General features: G+C 41.8%; 1 protein-coding gene across 1 annotated transcript; it reads left to right on the forward strand.

Moving 5' to 3' along the window:
* The first annotated feature begins 1,854 nt into the window (after window positions 1–1,854).
* On the forward strand, window positions 1,855–26,390 carry nck2a (NCK adaptor protein 2a). The gene is made up of 4 exons (XM_003961791.3): window positions 1,855–2,057; window positions 18,553–18,793; window positions 23,507–24,276; window positions 24,579–26,390. The coding sequence occupies exons 2-4, from the start codon at window positions 18,568–18,570 to the stop codon at window positions 24,771–24,773; spliced, it is 1,191 nt and encodes a 396-aa protein (XP_003961840.1). The 5' UTR covers window positions 1,855–2,057; window positions 18,553–18,567; the 3' UTR covers window positions 24,774–26,390.
* The last annotated feature ends 899 nt before the right edge of the window (window positions 26,391–27,289 follow it).

The following is a 27,289-nucleotide window of genomic DNA, read 5'->3' on the forward strand; positions in this document are numbered from 1 at the left end:
GTACTTGACGAAGGAACCTGGCTGTCAACAATGATAAAATAATTAAAACAGAATTATTTTGGAAGAAAAAACCCATCATAGGTCACAAGAAGGTTTCAACAGTTCCTATGAAGGAATGGCTAAAGAAATATGATTTTGGAATAACTTCACAACACTCTGATTGAAGCTGCAGAAAGTGTGGGAAAAGTACCGAAAGAGTTGAGCATGTTTAAAGTTAACCAGAGGATATTTAGTTTATTCAAGAAAACAACAGTATTTCTGTTTCTCTGAACCGTACAAAATCAGCAAAAAAAGCAGGTCTTTATGATAAAATTGGTCAGCAGCACTTACCCACGATAGCCCCCAATTTATTTTTGAGTTATCTCTTCTTCTTTTTTTTACGAAAAACATTGTTATAAAGACTTAAATTTTAACCAAATGGCTTTATTCAAAGTAATTGTAATTTTTCAAAGTAATTTTTGTGGCCATGTAGTCAACACGTTTGTTGTGTGGGGATCTTCCAGGGTGCAACACAACCTGAGACGTTACCAGGATTCCCTCTCTCATCAGTGAGGGGCGACATTTTTCCCATATTCAGACTTTTCCCTCTCCGGTTGTCCTGTTCCAGTGCTGGTGACGTCACTATACGCACCGGCTTGTAAGATAGGGTAGTTTACCGGAAACAGCTTACGCTCTTTCAAATTAAAAGCCATTTCCCCTTTAGATGGACGCCGATATTGGGCAAATAGCGCTAGCTAGCTAGCTAGCTAGCCAACTAACTAACTAACTAACTAACTAACTAACTAACTAACTAACTAACTAATAAATAAATAAGTAAAAACATCTTAAGGGTATCAGAGATTTTAATGAGTCTAAAATCTAATGAGTTAAATATAATTACATTATACAAAATGATTAAACCTTTGTTTACCTGCAATTTCTTGTCAATGTTGCCGCAGATTGGATGAGCAGATTCTCCTCTCTATAAATGAACATGAATGCATTTAAATATAAATAATTGAAGTTTATAGCAGTAAAAGAAAATTGAAGGCAGAATTTTTGTCAAAAATTGGAATCCATCAAATTTCTTTTATAAAAATGCATATTTCTTTTATGATAATATGTTGTGTTTTTTGTTTTACACTTTTATACAATTAGTAAGTAGTAGTAGTAAGAATTTTTGTGTATATATCAAATCATGAGAATAATTGGAAACTTCATATTATGATAATAGTATTGATCATCTTCCTCTAAGTATAAATTACTGACTGAAACAACACTAGAAAAAGTGCATCTTGATGGTAATTATACAGACTGATAGGTGATTCATGCTTAAACCCTTGGTCAGCTGTCACATATTTTAGCTTTTATTAGGGCACATCTGCTACACAAATGTGACTAACAGCATCTGTGACTAAATGTGATTGTGACTAACAGCATCTCGCTTTGTATACTAGAGTTCCTTTTGAAAACACAATAAAAGATATTAATCAATTCTATTATTGTTAATGTCATTCTAATTTGAATATACTGTACACACACGAGTCTGGTACAAGGAAATTCCCACACTGACCCTCCCCAAGACGCTACAATACAAACAGGGTGCCGTACTATTAAGGCTTTGCTGATGGTGTATTTGTATATTTCCTTTTATTTTGACAGCGTTGATTCAGATGTATTTTGTGCCATTAGCGTCTATAATACCATGCATGTGTCACATAAAGGTTTATACAGCAGGGAATTATGCCTACCGGTATATTGTTTGCTCACTTCCAAGTAATTTTGCATAAAGTGAGCATCCTTTTATTTTGAAACGCCGTGGCGGAAGTCAGTCGTTCATACCGGACCAGCCTGAGTAATCGATCAGTCAGCCTGCGACAGAAAAAACAAGAGCAGACTGAGCGGTACACATTCAGTCCGCCTTTTATTTTAAGGAAACATTTACAACCCGCAGGACATGTGGATTTAAAGGTTTTTTCGGTCGCGGGGTTAGTTGTTTATTGTTTCCCGCAGAGGTGCCTCTTTTGGCGTGTGAAGTGTGTCGCTGTTTGCCCATTCTCGCTGGAGTGAACACTAAGGTAAGCCTGGAAACACAAACCAACTAAGTTGTTGCTGTCGGAATGACTATTTGGCCCATTAACGCGTCTGTTTAAACGTGTGTTCTTGGTTTTTTATTCGTAAAATTGTTGAAAAAGTTGGGAGCAACATTTTGGCTTTCGCGTCTCACTTCGCAGATTTGACGCTGGCTCTTTGTCCACTCGGTTGTGCTTTAACAAGACCTCGTCCCCCCACGGCAAACCTTGCATTTATCCTTGTTAGTATTTAACCTCACGCTATTTGTGACCTGACATATGAACGCCAGGATCACAATAAGTACTTTGAATTTGGCAACTTGCACATTTACGCGCTTCCCTGGAGCCACTCAAAGGCCTGGACGCGGAGGCAGTTCAGGAGCAGGTCGTTGTCTGTCCACAAGTCCTCTGCTAATTTGTCAGATTTTCCACACTTTTACTCTATTTTCAGAGGACGGCGAGGACACCTTTGATGGTCTGTCCATTGCTAGAAGGCTGCGTAGATGTCGGCGCTTCTCGGGAGGCAGTTGCTTAAACAATGAGCCACATTTGCCACAACACTGGCGACTGTTGCCACATGCTGTGCTTGTCAGTGTCTGGTGGTTTTTCACGGTAACTACACCACGGATCTGTGTCGACCCCGGTGGATAAAGGGTTGCTTTTAGTTTTTTGCAGGGGATTATTGAATATTTCGCACAGAGCGATGAGGATAGGTTGTTTTCCATGCGCCGTGTCGAGTATCGGTCCAGCTGACTGAAAGGTGCAGCCGCCAGGTTCACCTTCATGGCACACCTACTCGACTGACACACCCTCAGAATGAGAGTCCAGGTTTGCGCTGCAATGACAGGTATGTGCAAATCATGAGCAGTCACACATCCAGGCCCGTTCCACACAGGCACACACACCAATCACGGTCTCCTGAAGCCAATGTGGTATTGTCATCAGCATTCTTACAACTTTGAGACTGTGAAAACCAGACCAGAATAGATGCTTCTGTCTCTGGAGTGTGGAAGGCAGAAACAGTCATTTTCTTCTCCAACACTGCCGAGGTACCTTTGAGCAAAGTACTGAACCCTGAAATGCTCAGGCCCTGAAGGAACTGGGGACTCATTCAGGGGTGCTCCCTGCCTTCATCCTGTACAGCTGGAATAGACTCCAGCCCCCTCCCCATGACCCCGAAAGGGATAAAGTAGTCAAGAAACAGAAGACATAGTGATCAAGCTTCCTCTGTTGTTTGAATTTATCCGGGGAAACCTAAGGCAGCTCATACTTACACAGTGGACACCCTGACGACGATCATATTCATTGATACGTTATTCTGTTTGCTTCACAGCAGATGTTGAATTCATATAAGGTGTCAGATGGTCCTTCCAGTTGCATGTAAGTTGGGCTGTCTTCAATTTTCACTTAAGGCTCCTGGAAGACATCTCCACTTTATCATCAGCTTGATTTGACAAACAATGCAATAAAAAAGGGCATAAATATAAATATTTCATTCATGGTTTGATAAAGATTGCATCCTCATTTGATAGGGAAGCCCCCTGTGACAGAATAAAGAGCTCTCACTGATATCAGAGTAACACAGAAAGGCACACCCTGGCTCAAGGAAACTGATGGACATTCTGCTTTAATGTTTTGAGACATTAACTGTCTAATTAATGCTGCAGTTCTTAATTTTTTTGGCTGGTAGTGAACACATATTTGTAACCACAATAATGCACGAAATTGCATTTACAGGATAAATCATCGCGTCCATCGTAAGCAGTTTGTCCACTATTCATTGAGTGATCTCAGCCATCTGGAGTAGAAGAGGGAATCAAGAATTTGATTTTAAACACTCGTTCTGGTATTCATCTTGTTTAAAACCTCATATATTGATTAAATGTAACGTTTGACTGCGGGGGTCGGTCCGCAGATGTCGGCTGACCCCGACTCTGTGATGCTGCCTCACTTGTTAAAACATGGCGTGAGCATCATTTGAGCGCAGCGTGATGACGGTAGCATGTTTATTAGCATGTGCAGGCTCAAAAACACAGCTACAAGAGCATAGCTGACGTAAAAGAAGATGAAATCTGCACGACAAAAAACAGATGTCTTCTGAAACTGACGCCATCCGTCAGCGTGAAGCTTGATGCAGAAACGGGAATCTGGCTCTCCTCGGGGCATTTGTGGGATTATGGGGGCAGATGTGGCTCAGGTTTACAGTGGCTGCTGTTGTAAAGGTCCTGAGTTTGATCACACACACACACCCACACACACACACACGCACACACACACACAAAAGCCTGAACCCCATACAGGTGCGTCTGACTCCTGTGTGACTGGTTATTTTTCCCCGTTGGTTGTTGTCGTGATTATGAAATCTGAGCAAAGGGTCTCTTAACATTTCGGAATGTTTTGTATTTGATCCACACAGCTTATTATATTAGTCAAGCCATTCACACCCTGCTCAGGAGGGTGTCGCAAAGTCTGTTTAAATAAGCACCTGGAGAATCTTTTCGGCCCCGTTGACATGGCAACGTACTCAGGTGAAAACGCCAAACTTTAGTTCCCTTTGGCCTGTCCATTTACAATAGAACACCTGGAGCCTGAGTGCCATTAAAGCAGGCTCCAGAGCGGAGATTCTCTGAAATTGTCCGTTTTTTTGTAAGAGCAAAGCAGAGTGTTTTCAGCGATTTGGGGCGTGTGCACAACAGCTGGAGTCAACGGAGCACGTGAAGTCGTAGATAACGCATCGGCATCTGAGAGTGTAGGAAGAGGGGCGTGACTCCCACTCCACATTCTCTTTCAGCTTTTTACTTTTAGAACTCAGTGTCGCTCATAGAAACAACTGCACCTCATCATATTTTCACTGGAAAACTTTGCTGCTCATCGTTATAATCGCTATTGTGGTCACATGGCTCTTATATGGATACGCTTGTCTGGTTCATTATCGCCGAATATTGGCCTGGAACGGCTACTGCAGCATTGGTAATCTGTGTGCACATAGATAAACGATATATCGAGGGTTGTTTCTCAGACTCAAATCTTGACTAATGTATGGTCACATTATCATGAACAGACAAACCTGAGTTTTGTGTGTCGCATAAATAAACATCAGTTGCCTTTGAGACCCTGGCCAGGCAGGTGGGGTAGTGCTGAGAGACTCAGTTGTAGTCCCTAATTAAGTGCTACGATATTTCTGGTCTGGCTGACTGCTTGTTTCCTTCTATATTTGATTCTACTCGGTGGTACTGAAAATACTGTGTTTTTATGCTGCCATTAAATCTGACAGGTGGAGCTAATGGGTTATTTTTAAAAAAGAAATATTTCACTCTTCTGTTTTATGAATATCTGCCTCCTGATATTTAATCACTTTTCATTCACTGTTACATCAATCAAGAGAATCATAGATTCAGAAATATAATTAGCACTTAAATAATTTAACCGAGCCATTTTTAACCCGAGACAGTTATTATACTAAAATTACATTTCCTGTCATGTGTCTGGCGATATGTTATGAAGAGTGTGAATTCTGCTTCCTTTCAACTTAACTCTTTGGCCAACTTATTTTAGCTCTTGATTTAAAAAAAAAAAAAATGTAACAGGAAATATATCAATAATGACAACGATATAACAACACAATGATCGCTAAAGGCAAACATTTACACCCCCCCAAATATTTAAAGATCCTTATTTTGTACTGGTGTCAGTTACACAATATTAACATCACTTTCATCTTAAAATAATCACCTCCTGTCCATTAGTGAACATTTCAAAGAATTAAATACTCTGAGATTCTAACCACATTATTTTGGCAGCCTTTTGTTGCTAGAATGCAAATGTTCTGTATTTTAAAAACAGCCATCTTTGGTACATTTTTTGCTTCTATATAACTTATCATTTATTATCTTGTTCACCAAAACAATCTATGGAAACTTTATCAAGTTCAAAAGGAAATTAAACATAAACAGGAAGCTATGTATTTATATTAACCACTCATTCATTATGGAAGTGCAGAAACTAAGAAAAACTGAAGCAAAATAGCCAGATAATCAAACATAAATAAATGCTTGGCACAAGTGACAGACATTGTTGTAATTGATGGTCTTATCACTTCTTGACTTATCAATAAAATTCCCCAGCCCTTCCATTGTTATCCAAATCCCTCTGTGGCCTGCAAATAATCCGATTCTGTGGGAACACCGTAAACACTTTGGACCGAGTCACTGGGAGTTTTTAGCCGAATCTCCTATCTCACGTTGACTCGGTTCCATTAATAAACACGTGGACTTTAGATACTGACGGTAAAGAGTGAAGGATGTTCAAGTATCTGACAAAAAATGTTAAAAAAAAAAAAAAAGATCGAGGATCAAAGTAAAAGCTCAGCCTCGAAAGGTTACAGTGGGTTTTTTTAGACGGTTCAAAAGTGCTGCTGAACTTTTTCTGCAGTTGAGCGATTTTTGGTAAAACTGACTCCTCCGCCTCCAACAGATCAATTTGACCATAAATACAGAGCTACTCCAAGCCGTCCTCATTAAACGGTACTCAAAGATCAACAGCTTCCTGACATTGTTTGCAGCTTGTCGGCAAGAAATAAAAAAGCAGAATGGAACATGAACAATAAAACTAGTTAAAAGGAAAAAACTTCAGCACCTACATAACTTTGATTCAAATGAAGTAAAAATGCAACATGTAAAATGAGATTGATAATACAGTATAACGTTACTCATATTTGCTGCAGATCACTTGTATAGAACAGTCAAGAGGAGTAAAAAGGACTATCCTCAGTTTATAAAATGGATTAGGTATGATCTCATCTGTTATTTAAGTGCATGCAAACGTAGCGTAGTTGTCCTTCTCTAACCAAGACATGCAGATAATGTCATTAGAAATCGACTTTCTCTGGCATGTCTATGCCTTACTCAGAGTTAAACCAGACAATGCACGTGCACATGCCCCACAACCTCCATGCTGGCATATGACCCCGGAACAAAAACATCCGAGAAAGCTGGTCAAAACTACGAGGGAGGGCGAGCACCTTATTGGCACGATAAGCTCTGTGTACATTATGAACGACTCCAAACAATTATATATTATTATCATTTATCTTGCCCGACTCCAGCTGTTTATCTGATAATGGGCCAAACTTTAAAGGGGCTGTATTTGCCACTGAAAACTCACACATCGCCCCCTAGTGTTGAGGAGGAGGAAGGCTCCCCTCAGTTAATCAGTTTTCTCCGTGGCGTGTAAAGTGGGACAAGGACCAACGAGAGGCCAGTTGAATTTACTAAAGAGTTACTAAAGCCAATCTCAAGGTGTTGAGATTAGATTATTATTATGGCATCAAAAATGAAAAGAATTGGTCATTCTCTGCCTCAAGCTTGGCACCTTTTAAAAGGTGATCTCTTTATCACCAGTTGAATCACCCTATCTCATCTTGGTGGGTCAGAAGAGGTTGCAACACACCCGTGCATGCTGGATTGCCTGGTGCGTTTTTGGTACTAAAGCTGCAGAGATTGTGTTTCATTCTGTGATTGCAGTGAAGCTCTGGCAGGCCTTTCATGCTCTAATTGATTTAATTATGTGGACGCTTTCCCGTTGGCTTTCCTGATACATAATGTGCAGACAAACATTGCGTTATCTCAGCCAGAGCACAACTGGTTTGGTTATCTGGTGTTCACAGTGATCCACTCCACGTCGGCCTTGGAGCGTCGAGGCCCACGATATGCGCACCCTGCTTAGTTTTAACTTCATTATTAATCTCTTGGTATCCTCATCGCCAGACCATCACTCAAGTAAACCTAAGGATGCACAGTTGCTTAGGGCAGGGCTTAAAATATTCCAGCACCATGCCGAAATTCTGGTGTGTGAAGTTTGACTGCTATAAAAAATGAAAATGCAGGGGGGGTTCATTGTTGTTGTGCCTTTTGTTATCACCAGAATAGTGCCCGGAGCGTCGAATCCACAAACCTTCAGCTCCAGGGTGAAGATTTTGGAGAATATTATAGTTTTCATCTCTGTGTGAACAGAAAACACCATTTTTACTAAACATTGGGGGCCCACGGAATATGTGTGGAATACGTGCGCTCCCGATGCTTCAACCCTCCAGTTAATCATCATTTCAAGTACTTTTTAAAGTGTTTTGAGTTGCATGATAAGGTCCAGTAGTAGTCGCTCCACGACGCTTTAGAAGTGCCTCCAGTGTGCGACGGTGAGCACCGTTGGTCAGTCCACATTCACGGCACCGCGTGCCACAGACACTTTCAGTGGAAATGTGGGGCCACTCTCTCAGATAAAGGTGGCGTTATGTTATTGCACCATGTCTGAGTGAGTGCAGAGTGCTTTTGAAAAGGCAAAGGGAAAATTCTTTCACCTCTCGTGACAACATTGTTGTATAAATGTGTCCTGAGAGCCAGATCTAAATTATGCCATGATGTGAAAGAAGGAAGAGGGGGCAGACACTCTGGAGATAGCGCATGCAGGGGTTCAGACCAGGTACATTGATCAATGGGATGAGAGGAACGCAGCTCTTAACCAAGCTAACATCTTTGGACGGCAGAGAACCAGCTGTGCTTGAGCCGGTGTTCTGACCATTTCTCCGACCTATCAAAAAGTGCTCGGCTATAACCTCATCGCTTTCATGGCTTTTACATTTTTTATTAAAACAGATAAGATATGCATCTTAGGTTGCATTTAGGCTGTGCTCTTAAATATAAAGATGGATTAAATTAACTGATTGCATGACATTTTTTTAATAAGATAATGTTAGCACAAATAGATCTAGTAGGAAAATTGTTCAGTCAGTTAAAAACATCACGTCTGGTTTTCTGTGTTGAAATCAATATTATAGGCGGAGCATAAGTTTATAGACCAACAAGAGCCCATTAAATAATGCTCACAGTTGATTATTTAATTATCCAATCTTTATATTAAAGAGCAAAGCCAATATGCACCCCAATGTACAGTTTAACTCTTAACTCATTCTTGATTATTTAAGATGCATGAACTTATGACGGTGAAAGCGATGAAGTGTGGCGACATGCTGCCACTTCTGCCTTTGTGTAATAATGTATCTGAAGCTGCTTGTCTGATGTTTACTGCTGCTGAAGTGAGCTGATAAATATACGGTGTCTGTCATCTGGCCTCACAAACACAATGATAAGATCATGCCATGACACTCTGATTGATCTCATGCACACAGTCCATGTTTTGGTCCCCATGTGGCCCCCCTTAACATGTTCTGGGACTAACAGCCTTTAGCAGCAGTCTAGATCTGCATCATCAACAGACTCAGCCAGGAAACTCGTTATGGAAAGTGGTTTATGTTAATGGCTTGTTAATGAATATTACTTCAAGTCAGAGCTGCTTAGGAGGATTAGAAAGAACAGTTTTTTCAATAATGTATATCGACTTTTCCACATAATAATAATGGATCTGATGAATTCCAACCAAACACACCTTTATTCAGACTTTTTTTTTAAATATAAAGATAAGTGAATTTCTGGTTTAACATAATGCAGAGGCTCAGTTTTTTCTGCTCTGGGAGCGGCTCTATAAGCATTAGATTACATTGGCTTTTGCTTCAAATGAACAAATTGTATCCTCATTATTCAATCTATTGAAATGAGCCATAGTGGCTTAAGAGTGCAGGGAGACTTGAGGGCTTTTTACTTCTGATAAAAGCTAAATATGTCTTAAGGAAAGTGCATGGATTACACACTCCATAAGAAAGTGTGTGTGTTTCAGGGTATGTCAAGAGTGTTTGCTGGGACATGTAGTGAGAATAGGATTATATGGATGGAATTCAAGTCTAGTGAAAACCTGCCACCAGTTCCTTTGCTTATGTAGCACGGGAACAATGTCAGTGTTGCACAATGGGCAGGGCAAGTCGAAACACAGATCAGCCAAGTGATAACGGCTACACACGTGTGTCGTCAACATTTGTGCAACACGGTGTCAAAGTTGTCCGGGGAAATAAACACAAGACATGTGCTGCCGCGGCTAAAATATGATATTAGGGAGTTAGGAATATCTTAATCATGTGGACTCTTACTAGTGTTTTATCTTTGGATTTTTTTTCTCCATTGATATTTAAATTTATTTGTCCAAAGTTGCTGTTCCTATTTTTGTGCCTTTTAAAATTCCTAATCTTTAGACACTGTTACGTACTTTTCTTTGTTACCAGCCAGAGTAGAGTGTATCAGTGTTTTGTTCGATATATAATGATTATATATAAACAACTCATGGTGCAGTGAAACCTGAGAGATTCATAACATTTACTTCAAACATCACGACTACTTGCTAATTGTGGCATGAAATGATCTCCTCATCTAATATACATTTTCTTCTTAAATGTTTGAAAGACTTTTCAAAGCTGTGGTAATTCATAGCAAATCAGCAAGGACTCAACAGTTCGTGTATATTTTAATATATAAGCCATTACTATGTTTTCACTTACACGTAATTAAATGTGCTACTTCCTTGCGCTCGGAGGCTCGTTCAGTGGAGCTTTATTGGCCTTAAAGAAGCCATTTGTGTATTTTCTTCTTTCTTTGTGTCACACGAATGGTTGCAGCTGAAGGAAGCAGTGCTTTATTTATGAGACATACATTTCAGGGAGCCACTGGCTTCTCCTGAGATTTAAAGACTACACACACATTTTGCCCTTGGAGTCTCTCTTGTGTACACGCACTCACACTTTCTCTCACGCAGATGCACGCACACATGCACATGTGGGGCATCTGTTTGACCTATCTGCTGCTCAGCTGGACCGAATCACAGTTTTTTGAGCGAGACTTCAGTCTTTGCTTTCACATAAACACAATATTGGCTTTGAATATGCTGCAGGGGACTATATCTGGATATCCTTTAATGAGCTGACATGGAAGGTTTTTTGCTTTTGCTGCTTGGTCTTCTACATCTTTCCCAAAGGTGTCATTTTGTGTCTCGAGACCATAAGATCCTGTCCTTCTTGACCAGCAGGGATCCCTCAGACTCTTGTTGAGCAGTTACTTCCTCTTCTTATTCCCACAACTTTTTTTTGTGCTAATGGAATGTCATTTCAGAGGTCATTGTCTTTCCTGAGTGGTTGCCAGGGTTTGTGGTGATCCTCTGAACGCGAGACATCAACATGCAACATTTGGTTTGGTTGATGTTGAAGTCAGCCTGTACATGAAGAAAAAATGTTGGCTTTTTGAAATAATGTATTTATTTTTCACACACTGCCTGGTCTTCTTCCTTTGACATCAGGGTTATTTAAAAAAAAAACAAGCCTATGAAAGAAAGATGAGCCTGAAAGGACCCAGAAATGACTCCTGGGTAATTCTTGTTATAAGAGCATTCCCAAGTGTCCTAGGAAGCCTAAATTTAGACTGTTTGCAGTCAGGAAAGTGGGGGTCACACAGGGAAAATAAATAACTAGGTGAAATTTCCCAGAAAACGTTTCTCTTCCATGAAAATGTTTGGCAGAATATCAGCCAGCGAGTTTAAAAAAAAATTATTTTTTTTAAAAAAGCGGCAAGTCGATAGATGTAAATCATCAATAAATCATTAGTTGAAATTGAGACGTATTAATAATTTAATCATTTAACGTTCTCACTGTTGTGAGTGGATAAAACTTTGAGTTGAAAAATAAAAAAAATGTATCATAGCTATCTTTAGAGACTGGAAAATTCTAATATTTTAGACAGGTTGTGTAATGTAGAGATTTCCAAACTGTATCTGTGCATGTATAATATTTATATAGGACTGCTTTCAGGCTCATCAGGAACGTGCTTAAAGTTTAAAGAAGGTCAGTCCTGAATGAGACCTGAACCGCAGAGACAGCTACAACCTACCGTATGTGACAGGTGGTATTTACATGAGAGATTTTGGTCAAAGTCAATCAACAGGTCTGCGTTGTGTTGCACCAGTCTTTCTGCATTGCTCTTCCTGCATCACTGTTTTCTCAGGGGAGCCTGAAGGTAGTAGCTGATCAAAGGGAATAATTCAGGTCTGGAGCTGAAGTGGGAGAAGAAATAAGATGGTGGAGCAGAAGGTAGAAAGACAAGGTGAAACCCAGAACAGAAGGAGTCAGTGCTGCTTTTTCTGTTTCCTGAATCCAACATTGCCACAATTTTACCAGAGAACGGCCAGTTAAGATGACTGTGCCAGGGTTTGATTTAACATGTGTTATCAGTAGTTATAACATGTGTTATCAGAAATAAATTCCAGTTGCATGCATTTATTTTTCCTTTCCCTTTCATGTCATGTTGTCACGCAGTGACAGATGCACTGTAATCTGTAGGATGACCTGCATCCGTGTGGCATTTGAGTTTGAGTTTGTAGAATAAAAGCCCTTAATCCCTTTCTCAAGGAACATTTCTACCCACTAATGCCCCCCCCCCCCATGCACTACTTCCACTGATGTCTAGATTACTTCTGTATCTAGGGTAGTGTGTTTGAAACTTGCATTAATGCAAAGTCATTTAAGTGAATAAAGACTAAATATAAGGAATCACATATAAACCAGAATAGATCTGGTATGATTGTTTTTTGAGCAGGTCATGTGCCTGAAACATCTTTTGTTGGAGCTGTTAAAGTGGGATTTAGATGTCTTCTTTTGCATCCGAATACTTGAAGAGCATTTTCAGGTCATGTTATTGAACATCAGATCCTCACATTCAGAGCAGCTGTTATCACATTGCAGTCACTTAAATTGCTTCTTTATTATTGATTAAGCAGGCAATTTGTATGTACAAACCCCCCAAAGGTACCACACTTTCAAAGTCTAAAGGAAAATGTCAAGCAAACATTTCTACGAGCAGTCTCAAAATAATCCGTGTATCCAGCTGCACTGGCCATTTCCCAGGCTTGGGCAGATCAACTGCATATGACGTTGATTTGCAATTCTGGCAAACAACTTTAAATGTAAATTTATGTCTGCCCTCATATGTTCTGTCTTCTGACTGAATTTTATGACCACATAAATGACAAAAAAAGACACTGTAAACACTACCTGGCATGTTATAAAACTGCTGCACGGCTGACTAAACGTGGAGAAAATGAATATAGAGCCAACAGAGGGGCTCAACACTTTAATATTGCTTCATATTTCTAAATAACCATATCTGTTGGGGCTTCTCTGCACATTCATTGAGGGCCAAATATACGATTATTTTCAGATAGCGGCTGTGATTGTGATGTATTTGAAAATTGTTGGAATCAGCTTCATTCTTAAATTCACTGTAAATGAAATACCAGCATTATATGATCTAATGTACGGAGTTGATATGTGACATTTTATACACCTTTGAACAATGGTTTCTCCTCCAATTGATAAGAAGCGGGCAGCATTTCTACATCCCAGCTGTGCGTACATCATTTGTCCGACTGTTCTCTGCAGTGATTTTGTTAAATCATTAACATACAGGGTTAGAAATATGGGTGTCATTTATAAGGAAAGATTTAAGGAAACACTTTTAAAGGTGGGATAAGTGCTAGAGGTAGGCAGAAGTTGTGTATGAAAAGGAGCTGTAAACCTCCAGGTTGCTGAGAGAGGAGTCACATGGTTGGCGAGTGGGGAGCCGTGGAAGTGAACAACCAGTGCACTGTTTGGGGGGGGGGGGGGGGAAGTGCAGAAAACAAGCTGCTTGGAGTTGGCTATTTATGGTTGAAATGGAGGAAAAAATGTTGAGTGGAAAAGGGAACGTAGTGCATCAGAGATTCAAAGTGTATCAACTTTCCGTGCAGTCAGTATGATGGGATGTTCGGAAATTCAAATGATGTGCCCCTTGTGTTGTGAGCCTATACATGCAGGTATGTAGTATGAGACAAACCCACCAGATGAGCGCACGGAGATGCTGGTGTCGTCACATTAAGTGACAAGGGTTAAACTTCCTGTCACTTATCCTGATGGAGACCTTTATGGCTGAGGTGTACAAGCACTTTAATAGTTTGAACTTCCTTGAACTATTAAAGTTATTTGAATCTTCCTCCTCCTGACGGCTTCTAATTTTAGTAGATATTCTGTTAACACTCCCCCACAGATGAGGGCCCTTGAGCAGCATTCTTCTCAGTTACTTTGGGGTTTTTTGCACTTCACCCTGATTCTCTTGATTTTTAACCCAATACTGGATAGATGCACTTTTAAATGAGTGCTTTGTTGACTTATTGTATTTGCAATTATTGTCATTGTCATTTGCAATTATTGTCATTATATATAATGACAATAATTGCAAATATTTCTTTTGGGGGGGTCACACCATCAGTCTCTACTGCTTGTTCAGTAGAGACTGATGGTGACTGAAGTTACAAGTAATTATCACTTAATCAAGATAATTCTGCAATAAAGAAACTTAGAAACAAACCAGTATTGTGGTTAAAACGCCCTGAAGCCTGTTTCAAGGTCCTATTTACTTGATTTCTTTCTTACCTTTCTATTTACTTAAAAATATGAAAGTTAGCAAACCAACAACATGGTGATTTGTGTTTGATTAGTGAACTGGTGAAAAAGAACAAGCAGATCTTCTGAATGAATATCCCTCTTTCTACATATGTGGTTTTCTGCTTTTGTCTAATTCCCCACCTCTCATCCCCTACAGTATGTCTGGAAAATATATTTTGACCAAGCTATCAAATATCTCATTTTTGCTGTCTTCATGCCAACCTGTGGCTCATCTTTACAGTTATTGATTTTAATCTCAGCCTGCTCTGACTTCCCCTTGTTTTTAAAGCCTGGAGGAAAACCTTTGACGTGTTTTTCCTCGTGTTGATGGTGCATCCCGCCACAGCTGACTTTGATAAAAAACCTCTCCTCTTCTCAGATGTGCCGTACTGTGGTGAGGGTGCCTCATTCCACATCCTATTTTAAGCTAACCACCAGAAACCCTCTAGATACCGTATAAGATTTGTGCGCTTATTTTTGTCTCTGGAAAAACAACCAGTATTTTCTGATCCCCAAAGACAGATGAGCATATCGACCACACCCTTGTTTTATTGCCTGCGTGTAAACGTTATATTGACGTGACACGGCAGCAGGTTATATTTGCACTTTCACAAGACTTTGGGATCGTTCCATAGACGTCAGCCGCGGAAAACTGACTGAATGTCACAGGCTGGGATCGAAAATCTGATCAGATTAAACGCTCGGTGGCAAATCATTCAGCGAATCAGATGTTTAGATCCATAGAGGTTGTAACGCGGACGCTCACCCTCGTTCTTCACCCTCAGTCTTCAGTGCTCTGCCACCCTGGAGTAAATCAGTCATCCCTCCACTGAGAACTAATACTGCAGACAGCAGGCAGCCCGGGGGGGGGGAAGGGGCTCACAAACCTCTCCTATTGGGGGAGTTCAACCCATCTATGACCTGAATGGGAAACACTGAAAGCTCTGGCAGACTCCCCCTTAAAACATCCCCTTTTTTTATAATCCTCTTTTACTTTCCCTGTCTCTTTGTATGGTGTTGAAAGAGCCTGTGAAAGCCCCCCCCCCCAGCAGAGGCAGTGGTGAAGTGCTGGTGAAACCCAGCTCAACAGCCTCTCGCTCATCTTTTCTCTTTTAATTTTCTCAGCAGAGGAATGAGGGGTCAGAAGGAGCAGCAGCTCTCAGGCTTTTCTCCTCTTTTTAAACCGTCTCTCCCGAATCTGTTTGTTTTGCCCTCTGTGTATTTGTGTTCTCTCTCACAGGAAACAGCTTTTTATTTGACCATCTGCCTGAAAGTTATCACACAACCCGAGTTCTTGTGTCTGATGAGGTGACGCCTGTTTTGGAGAAAATTCTAAGAGATTTGGTTTACGCAAGATTTAAATGATGGCGCAAGAGCGATGCACCACAATGAGAACATCATGTTTGCTTCTCTGACATACGAGAGGATGAAAAAGAGGAAGAACTAGATTTAGAGAGACATTCCTGTCACTCTGCGTAATGAGTTTAAATGAAACACTGTGGCATTATGGACAGGGAGGGGTAAATGTCTGGGTGACTTCAAACAGCTTCTATATGTGAGTAATGGTGCACTAAAGTAGGAAGAAATCTCACCAAGCAGCTGTCAACATAACTAATAACTAATTGTTGGATATATTTATTAAATCTATCCCAGTTTCACTTTGACGGTTTTCTCATTGTGGGGACTCCAAACGTGTCCATGTGAGCACATGGAGCCAAGCAGCAGGGACGCCTGTTGGGGGGGTTCATGCATGCGTGGGTGGCTCGTGAGAAACAGTCGGGTAAATGCAGAGCTGTTGCCACGACTTCTGTTGTTTTTGGACAACCAGCACTTTCAAACCAAAAATAAATGTTTAGATTAACTTAAATATTCTCATATTGACACGATGGTAATTGCACTATTAGTTTTGGAGCTGGTATTTAGCATTTTTGTAGACATTGGCATCTGTATTTTTTTTATTTATTAATTAAGCACTTGAATTAAATTTAGTATACATTATGTTTGTTGGGATTCATCCATTTTGATTATATGTTACATCTGCTGCCTTGTGTGAATCAAAGAACTGGTTTCAATCACCAACCTTTTTTTTTTTTTTTTTTACTTTTTAGATGGAAATATAAGAACTCATGTTTGGTCCCATAAGTTTAATGTGATTGTGACTGAAGTGCGTCATTTTAATGCAGTTGTGGTCGCGGCTGTGGGCAGAAGTCACCTCCTGTTTCCTGGAAGAGTTGATGCCATCACTCCTCTTTTTGTCATCAACCTGCTCTTTTATTCCCCCTCCTCTATTTCCGCGAAGCGTGACAGCTGTTGCATTTAGCTCTCACATCCTGCCTGAATAGACCCTTAGAAACATCTTCCTTTAGCCTTTTTACATCTTTTCAAAAAGTGGCTAGATCCTGGAATGTGTAACTTTAAGTGCATGAACTTAACATAACATAACCCACTCGTTTTGAGCGAAGAAATCCAGTTTGACAGCTTTCGTGACAGCACACAGAAGCACATTTACAACTCTGAACAAGCAACACGATAGTGTTTCATTTTTAATGCACGTGGAGATGGAAAATGGCTACGGGACACGCAGGCACCGACATGAAAAGGTGTTAAATTTAGCATCCAGTATTTTTTTGTGTATTTCCGATGGGTCTGAATCGTACAGCGAGTGTGATGCTATTTTCATGCAGTAAACATGCGTGACTGTACACATTGTCAAGTTTGTGTGCTTCTCTGAGGTGCCTGAGCAGGGGTTGGCATTTTATAAGCATGGAGAATCAACAAGCCCTTTAAATGTTAAATGGCTGAACTATCTGGAGCCGTAATTAGGGACTTAAATAGTTAATTGATGAATGACGTGAATTTTAATATTTGTAATTATATTTTCTGTTGCCAAACCGAGAGAGAATTCAATTTATCTTTTTACATCAAAGTTTAGTGAAGTGGTATTTCCACTGGTATTTTCACCCACATGGCTCTTTTCCAATATGGCAGCGTGTCCAGGACAGGAAGTCGGGTGCTAAGACAAAATAAAACACACAGATTTTCAAAATAAAGAAAAATGTTGAGAGCAGATCATTTTCAACTGTGTCAAAAGGGGCCGCACTTTAAAATGTAGTTATATTTAAAAAAACAAAACAAAAAAAAAACCTGATGCACAATAAAAAATCTGTCAGTTCAACATTTCAGTTGATATAATTGAGTTACACATACTTCTACGTTTTTGTTAGATCACGTGTGATCGTATTGTCTAGTTTACCTCTGATTAGGGTTGTAAACATGCTGGAGATTGTGGATTTCCAGTCACATTAATTGGCCGTTTTAGTCAGATGAGAAGGCCTCTGACATTAGTCGGACTAACACCTTTACACTTTAGTTGTCCAGTTATAGTCAGATTAAGGCAATAAATTGTCATGTAAACCTGAATGCGTGTAATTGTGTCTCCTGTGTGTATGAGTCTATAACTGCTTCGATATGCACACTCGTCTTACTTTAAACAGCTCCTTTTCTCCTTTAACGTCCTCTTTGAGTTCTAGGGATCCACACATGCGGTGCTAAATATAAACCGGATCGTTCAGATAGTTCTCATACCGACAGACACATTTCATTGCACAAGTTTCCGCTGAACTGGATCAGTCACCAATGAACCTATGTTTGCTTATTGTGGAGATGCATTTCCACATAGTTTTGTCCCTGGTTTCGCCTGCCTCATGATGTAATTTCTCAGCATTCAAGGTGGTCTTGCTTACTTCACCTAAGACCTCAGGAAGTAGAGCGTGTAATTGCTCACTGTCTGTCAGAAAGTGGAAGGTTAGCCTCTTCCTGTGTCCGGGCAACAGTGAAAGAACGCAGAGTGAATGCATAAATCGATTTTTAGTGTTGGTGTAGCACGCGAGCAAAACAAAACAAAAAAGAATCATTTTCAGGATCCTGAATGTTGTGTTGAGACGCAGCCTCTCCGTGATCTCAGATAAAGTGCGAACTAATGAATTTACGCACAAGACTGCATTGTCTTAGATGTGATAATGGATGGCTGTGTTTTTTGTTTTGTCCAGTGGTTTTAACCTCAGTGATTCTCACTGGTCTTTGTCTTCTCTACAGGAAGACTCATGAAAAATGACAGAGGAGGTGATTGTTGTAGCCAAGTGGGACTACACGGCCCAGCAGGACCAGGAACTTGACATCCGAAAAAATGAGCGTCTCTTTCTCCTGGATGATTCAAAAACGTGGTGGCGCGTCCGCAATGCCTCAAACCAAACTGGGTACGTGCCATCGAACTACGTGGAGCGCAAGAACAGTCTGAAGAAAGGCTCCTTGGTGAAGAACATCAAAGACACACTGGGTAAGAGGTTCGAACCTGCTCATAAGTACGGCGGCAAAGGGAAAGTATATTCCTGACCAGTCGACCTTCAGGACGGTAACTTAACTCACTGTCTCCTTCTGTTATGAGCTGTTATCGTTGAGGGTAAGAATTCTACTCTCAACAGCGTAATGACAAGCGCTGTAATGTAATAAAGAATCATTTAAACTCAAGTTACACAGCAACACTTTATAAAAAGGACTTTGCACTGCTCCCTCAGTGGATTTAGATACCGTCATATTTATGTTGTGATTCACATGTGTGACTTGATCTTTAATATCCCAAACATCTAATTATGCTTGTTGTTTAATGGACAGTCGTTTCTTGCAGCGTCCAGGGTCTCTTATTTTTGTATGGTTTAGAATTCTGAGGTTGGTGGTCAAACTCTTTTGGTTTTTGCTTTACAACACAGTTATTCGCTCCATTTGTCGGTGTTTGTAATGTTGATGTAGTGTAGAGAGCTAATTTGTGTTGTTTGACAGAGATTCGGCACCAGTGTGTAATAGCAGGAACATGAGAGGATGTGATGTGACACAGAAAAGCCATCTGCCTATTGTGCATCAGCGCCCAACCTGTCACAACTGGGGAGCTGGAAGCAGACATGAAATTTTCAGGCATCGTGAGCAAGATACACAATCGCTGCGATCAATGTTGCAGCAAGACCCTTAAAGTCGTCAGAAATTAGAGTCGGGGTGGCAGGATGACTGATTTCTCTTGGATCTGTTGATACCAACCCTCACAGAAATGCTTGCATCATGCGGCCCAGTGCTGCACAGCCTGTCCCTGGCACACATACCAGGCTCCATTGTGTGCAGAGACAACATGTGTCCCTCTCTCCGTCCCCCCTCCTGCAACCCTTTCACCGTCAGCTGCTGCTTTTCTGTGATCAGTAGATTGATTGGTGGAGAAATCAGTAGTGTAATGGCTGCGCTGGATTGATGGATTAGTTCTCTCTCTTACATTTGCAGTACAACATTACTGCCTAGTTCCATTTCAGCCTAAGTAGTTTGCTTCCAGTCCAGTAGCTCTTTAGTCTTAAAAGCCTGGGTAAATCCAATAGGCGAGAACATTTTCATGATGAGGTGATGAGCTGTAGGTGAGGTCAGAGGCTAATGGAGCTTGATCCTCACACACTGCAGAGTACATTGTGATTGGACAACAGTGGAATGACCTCATCCTGAGTCATTTTATCCTTTTTTGGCTATTAACACATCTACATTATGAAAGAAGGTCTAACAGTCTCTGAATTCTAATATGTCTGGCTTCCTCTCTTCATTTTGTGGACTTTTAATGTGGCAGTGTCGCCGACATCCATTCAGGCAGAACTGAATTGTAAATGGCTTCATGCTGTTTTGTGTCCCAGTTTCCTCTAACGGGAAATAAAAACAGTAATGACTGAAATAATTCTGCATTGATGAAACTGGGCCACTGCTCACCAGCACAGTGAACTAGTGAGAGATACATGGGATTAAAAACCTGGCTGAAAGATTCTGCTAACAGTCTTATTAGCGGCAGCCTCGTTTTGTCTTTACTTCTCTCTGCTCCGTTTTTCCCCCTTTGGACTCTTACACAACCCCTCATTGTTTTATGTGTTTTATGAGTAATTCCAGGTGATCCTTGTGTGCAGATGGCCTGTACGGAGCTGTGACTGTTTTCATCTCAACAGTGCAACAACTCGCAGCTCCCATTAGCCCCCTGATGTTCAGAGACCAGCAGGATGAATCAGGCCTGTTTTCAAGTGCCAGTGACAGTGCAGCCTTCCAATTAAAGCCTCTGTCTGTTTGTCTGTCTGTCTCAGACTAATTAAACAGGGGATGTATCCACGCCCTGCAGGCAGAAAGAACAACTTCATATGCAGGTTTGGGCGTTTAGATTCCTATCACGCCTTCTGTCGCTTATGCAAATGGAGACCAAACCGTCAGGTGGTTCTAAGCGTAAGTCTACTGAAAATGAAATGATGAGGAAAAGTGATTTACTCAGCCACTTCTCGATTTCCAGCTTATTGATGGAAATTTTAAAGCCACACGACCAGCTGGATTTAATTTAGGAGACAAGTTATGCATTTTATAGTAATCCAGCCACCAAAGTGTCTGGGGTGGGGGGTGGTACCTTGTATATATTACTGTCACCTCCATGTTCCAATTTTCAGCGTGAGATGCAGTTTTAGATGCACTATTAGAGGTTTTCCTCTGAGGGGAAGTCCTCAGGTAACAGGCAGGTGTAATCTTATACCGCTTTCACCCTGAAATTATTGATGCTGGATTTTCTAATGCAGATCGACCCTCCTTTTGTCAGCTTTTGATCATTTTCACATTTCCCGCAGTGGCGGCTCTGGTATTTTCCTCCCTTTCATACGTCATCTTGTTTTTATGTTGTTGTTAGAACATTAATATTATTGATATATTGATTTTTGTTACGTTCCTCTATATAACGAGTAGTTTATTGTGATGGTCTTCAGTACTCAGTAAGTGGGGGTTCAGGACGTTACATTCTGGCTGATTCTGATAAGTAGAATATGTTTTATGGAGGGAAAGGGATGCATTTCATTGTAGAATGCCCCCCCCACCCCCCCCCACCCGTACCTTTTCCTGTTGATCCCAGCATGAGTACTTTGAGATTTATGTTTGATTTAAGTATGCAAGTACAGCGCAGATTTGAGAATGTCCGAGCGCAGTCTGTGTCCACAAGTTTCTCCAGCATGTAGCTGCGGGGCTCTGGATCGGCGTCCGTCCCAGGTTCTTTTTCAGCATGGTAAGCGGTGCTTGACAACACAGAGGGCGCCGTCAGCACAGCTAGCGAGCTGGAGACGCTCCAGGGATTCTCAACAGCCAGGAACATCAATGTAATTGGGGCATTTGGCGAAATAACACGGAACACCTTTCACATTGTAGCAAATTTTGCAGCAAATTTTGCAGGCCGCCTGCAGGGAAACTTGACCTGGGAAATGCCACAACAACCCGTTTGTATATAAAAGACCTACATCGATCTGGTATCAACGTGGGATTTCCCTGCGGTGTGAAAGGGGATTAACAGAAAATGTAGAGCAGGAGTCACGGAGCAGGTTGTTGCCCTAAAGTGGAAATGAAATAAAGATGTGTGTATCTGTTGAAATGTTGTTACGCGGGTCAAGTGATTTCCTGTCAGTGGGCTCTGGAAACACACGGCCAAGATTCACCCTTTGTCTCTCACACAATTGTCAGACACTCTCACATGGCCATCAGATATGTCGGATACTCGCTGCCATCCATAAACATGATCTGCTTGTTATTCCCGTCTCATCCCTCCTCGGTGTTTTTGTCAGCTGTAGCCTCTGATGTGCTCGCTCTAGTGTGTACGTGTGAGAAACAGCTGCCAAGGGACCCCTCATCTCTGTTTTCCACAGCCCTCTTCCTCTTCTCACTGCCTGCCAGAGAGTTTCATGCTACTCTGCATGAACCCAGCAGTGTTCCAAACAGCGCAGTCGCTCCGCTCAGCCCTGACATTTCTGTGGCATTTCAGCGGCTCCGCCGGGACGCAAAGTTTGGTGATCAGCTGTCAGGAAACTCGTTGCAGCGATTAGTAGCGCGCATGAGCGCCAGCGAGCACCAGCCTCCATTAAACGTCGGGCTGTGCGGTGTGTCATTGTGATTTTAACGTGTGTTTAGGAGAGGAGAGCGAGCAGAGTGTGTGTGAGTGTGTGTGTGTGTGTGTGTGTGTGTGTGTGTGTGTGTGTGTGTGTGTTCCACTGAGAGTTTGTAAAAACTCCTAGATAGATTCAGTCAGAGGCTGACTGTTCGTGTGTGTGTGTGTGTGTGTGTGTGTGTGTGTGTGTGTGTGTGTGTGTTTATCAGACCGATGGTACCTGCCCCACTTTTCACTCTAGTTGCCCCCCCCTTCCTATTTTCACCCTTCTAATTAGCATGAACACCAGACTCTGAATGCTCAGAATTGTGTGATTTGCCTTAGTTTTACTTATTGTCAGTGAACTGTTTCTAATGTCACTGTGGTCTTTTGCTGACCTGGCCTTGACTGCTTTTTATGGGATGTATGTTTGCGTCTGAGGGCCTCTTCCTGCCAACTAACAGCCTCAATTAGTCCCTGAACTGCTTCTTCTTCACAGCTGAGGTGTTTCTGATTTCAGCTTTGGAAAAACTGTTTAGCATAAATAATACATTTAGTAAACACTATTGTTCTGCTTTAATGCTTTGATGTCTAACTTTATTGCAGCCCTTAACTGGCTGCGTGTGTGAGTAGAGTGATGATAGCCATTCATTCGAAATATGCAGATCAGCGTCCGTAAAGTTGAACTAATGCATCTTTGTTATTGACCAGCAGGTCTAGTTGCACTGATGTGACCAGACCAGATGGTCTCTGATTGCTGAGGTCATTCTAGCAAGTTTTAATTGGTGAGAGAAGTTTAAGAGGTTGGAAGGCCTGAGTGGTGATCAGGACACCCCCCCCCCCCCCCCCCCCCAGGACTCTGCCTGCAAGGGGTCAATATTGAACTTGCAGATTTTCTGTTTTGGATAACAATATTTAGGATGTTGAGCGTGAAGCTTAAACAACAATTCACAATTAAATTGACTTTGATTGTGATCCATTTTTAAAATTCATCTTTTTTGCTTCTATACGAAGGTGGTGTTGTACGTTTAGATCTGTAACCCAACTCTCTCCATTGCGCTGTGGATTTATCGGCCGTCTCTGCTCATCTTTCAGGTTTGGGGAAAACTAAGAGGAAGACGAGCGCTCGCGATGCTTCACCGACTCCAAGTTCAGACACGGAGTACCCCTCTAATGGCAGCGGGGGCGGAGGGGGGGGAGGTGGAGCTGCAGAAAGAATCTATGACCTCAACATCCCCGCCGTGGTCAAGTTTGCCTATACAGCAGAACGGGAAGATGAGCTGACCCTGGTCAAGGGCTCCAGAGTCACTGTGATGGAGAAATGTAGTGACGGCTGGTGGCGCGGCAGTCAGACGGGCCGCGTGGGATGGTTTCCTTCCAATTATGTCCAAGAGGAGCTCGGAGGGGCCGATGACAGAGGCGAGGGGGATTCTTCCCGATCCTACCACAGAGGTCCCCCGGGGATGTCGACGGCTAATGGGCGCGTAGGCGGCCGTGCCGAAGTGCTCCACTTGGTTCAAACGCTCTATCCCTTCAGCTCGGTGACTGAGGAGGAGCTCAATTTTGAAAAAGGAGAGGTGATGGAGGTGGTGGAGAAGCCTGAGAACGACCCAGAGTGGTGGAGATGTAAGAATTCACGTGGCATGGTGGGCCTGGTCCCTAAGAACTATGTGCAGGTGCTTGATGAGCGGGCAGATGTGCCTCCATCGAGCTCCCCGCAGAACCGCCGCGTGACACCAGCTCGCTCAGGGAAGTTTGCTGAGAGGGACTGGTACTACGGCGGCATCACCAGACTCCAGGCTGAGTGCATACTCAATGAGAGAGGAGAGGAAGGAGACTTCCTCATTAGAGACAGCGAGTCATCGGTGAGTCTGGGGGGTGAAGTCATGGACGAATGAAAGACGCCCACATCGCCACGCTGTCAATACATGTACACATCCTCAATGATTTAATCCTGCAAACAAAAATAGCATTACTGTGGATTGGATCTGGCCTTTATTAATGTTTTTCACTTATTTGTTTTAATTTTCACTATTTTACAGACAACGTATAGATTTATTTCTGTGTGAGCAGATGCTGCCACCTGCTGGACAAACGTCATGCATCGTCACATTTCTTTGAGAAACTTCTCTTTATAACCACAATTCTCTCATTTCTTTACTTTCAGCCCAGTGATTTCTCTGTGTCCCTGAAGGCAGTCGGCAAGAATAAGCACTTTAAAGTGCAGCTATCAGACGGAGTGTACTGTATCGGCCAGCGGAGGTTCAACTCCATGGATGAACTGGTGGAACACTACAAGAAAGCCCCCATCTTCACCAGCGAACATGGAGAGAAGCTGTACCTGGTCAAACCGCTGCTGTGATACATCTGCATTCACACTGGATCTCCCTCTCTCTCTCTCTCACACACACACACACACGCACACACACACACACACACCTAATAATATTGCCACTCCTAACCGTCTTAACTCCAGCCTTAGCCTTGGACCCTTTGCCTTGGCGTCTGTACTGCATCCAGATCCTCAGACACTCCTGTATGTGTTCTAGACTGTCGCCCTCTGCTGGTGATCAGGTGAAACTCTTTCAAGCTCAGTGAAGAACTGACAGCCCCATGATGAGCACTGTGTCAGGTAAAATCTCCAGCTGCTTTTTCGTGTACCACACAGTGCATAATAAGCCTCTGTCATTTGTGTGACCGTAACCACGTCGCCCAAGGCCTTGTTTGGGTTTGAACTCTCCCACCAATGTCCATCGTTGTCTATTTACGTGCACGCACATTGTCGTTTTCACCATTGCTCTTAATCCACACGGGAGAACAGACGGAACTCAAACTGATGGATTGTCCTTTAAAATAGACTGTTTTTTTTTTTTTTTAGTGAACGTTATTGTTTCCATGTTAAATCTTTTTTTTTTTTTTTTTTTTTAAGCTAATTTAAAATCCTCTCTGGACTTCACCAAGTGACCAGAATCACTCTTGCCTTTTTCTCCTCATTTTACCATTCCTCTACATGACTTCTCTCCCAAATGATGTGTTTCTGTCACACGTTTGCTTCCATCCTCCTTTCCGTCTTCACGCCTCAGAAGCGATTGCGTGAATATAACATGTCTGGTAACTTCTAAGAGGCAGTGTAGGGAAGATTAACCCTGGAACAAATACATCACAGTTAACGGCCCCATCACCACCCCAGCCACGTGGTTGAAGCCCAACCGACATCGGTGTTCCGGGGTGAACTCAACAGGGGAGACTTCTGATATCCTGTGATATCCTGAGTTTGAATGTTTATTAATGTAACCGAATGTGCCACGCTGTACCCATACTACTGGCTCCATGTCTGCACTGTAATCACCATTCATCCATTCAGGCTGATGCTCAGTACCTGATACTGCTTCACACTGTTCCATGCTCTAGTGCGTATCTGTTGCTACACGAGGAGACTGACTGAAGGAAAACACGTTGTAGAGGTTCACAGTACCGACGCTGCTGTGATTGAGTTCAGTTCTGAAAAGCCTCTGAAGGAAAAGTGGCGCTGCGCTTTTCAGCCAAGACCCCAACAAAACGCCATCTAATAATGGGCCCAACTTCAACACTAAGACGTCCGCGAGTCGTACTCTCAGTTTACCAGATGAGTTGGAAACTCAGAAATTTGTGAAACCAGTTCAATTTGCTGAAAAGCCAAAAATGGGTCATCTGGTATGGAATGTAATACCAGACCTTCCAAATTCTTTTCTGTGTTCCTTCTTCTGCTTGTACATTTGTTTACCAATGGAAGTGTTGTTGATCATGGGGTCGTCAGCTTTTATATATCTGAATGTTATTGAGCATTGTTATTTAATTCTTGTCCCCACTGTATGTATATATTCCAAAATAAGATGAGGTGCATATATGAATCATTTAGATCAAACTATGGTACTGTATCACCGACAACGTGATGAGAATTGAAATACTTTTGTTCAATAAAATTTTTGAAGAATACTAAGATGAAATGAGTGGAGGTGTGTGATTAGCAGCGTTGTTTGTTCCAGAGACTTCACTCGATGCAGCTCAGCAAGGCTCTGAGACAAGCGTGACAATGACTTTCAAATTAAGATTAGGAATTCTAAAGCTCATGAAGCATGGCCACCTTAAAATAAACATGACTCCAGGTTCTTTCAACCCACTGATGGAGAAATATGGATGTTCAGATTTGATTATTTAAATAGATGAAAGTGATTTAGGAGTAACGCTGATAATAGTTGGCTAAATGTTTAATGTTGTATAAATACAGCTTGCATCATTCTACTTTAAGTAAGCCTTCACAAACTGTCTAACGACATCGGATCAAGGCTCTTCCAGAACAGCGTGTCTCCAGCTGATGAAATCAGAGTGAAATTCGACCTTTTCAGCCTCAATGGAAATGACTCTTGGCGGCTGCAGTACAGTCAGACTACCGCACGGTGGCAGTAGAGACCCTCCACCGTTAAATGTTGCCTCGTGCGTCACCTTTGTCCAGGTAGAAGACAGTCTGGGGACTGCAGACAATCATGGGGGACAACAATTGAAACCCGGTTCTCTTGGGTAATAGCTACATTTATTCTACTACCCAATACTCACTTTTATAAGCAGGAAGTCTCAATTCATAGATAATGGCTCATTTAGATTTTAGAAAAAACACTTGTTTGTAAAAATATTCATTTGTGACTCTTGTCTGTGACAGTTGCCTCCCATAAAGGTAGCATATAAGGACAACTCCCTCGATGGGCTTTACAGTAAATATTCTCTGTAGAACAGACAAAGGAGTTGGAGACAAGCACAATATTTTTTGTTATAGCCTGAAGTAAAAATAGTAATATTTCCTCCCTCAGTCACAGAATGACAAAACTAAAATATAGGAGCAAT

Source organism: Takifugu rubripes, chromosome 1, assembly GCF_901000725.2.
Source record: "Takifugu rubripes chromosome 1, fTakRub1.2, whole genome shotgun sequence".
NCBI lineage: Eukaryota > Metazoa > Chordata > Actinopteri > Tetraodontiformes > Tetraodontidae > Takifugu > Takifugu rubripes.

What these genes read in the sequence shown, in the direction of transcription:
- nck2a (XM_003961791.3), top strand. Translation starts at nt 18,568, where the DNA reads ATGACAGAGGAGGTGATTGTTGTAGCCAAGTGGGACTACACGGCCCAG. An exon ending in GAACATCAAAGACACACTGG is followed by an intron (nt 18,794 to 23,506) that starts GTAAGAGGTTCG and finishes CTCATCTTTCAG; the next exon opens with GTTTGGGGAAAACTAAGAGG. An exon ending in TTAGAGACAGCGAGTCATCG is followed by an intron (nt 24,277 to 24,578) that starts GTGAGTCTGGGG and finishes CTTTACTTTCAG; the next exon opens with CCCAGTGATTTCTCTGTGTC.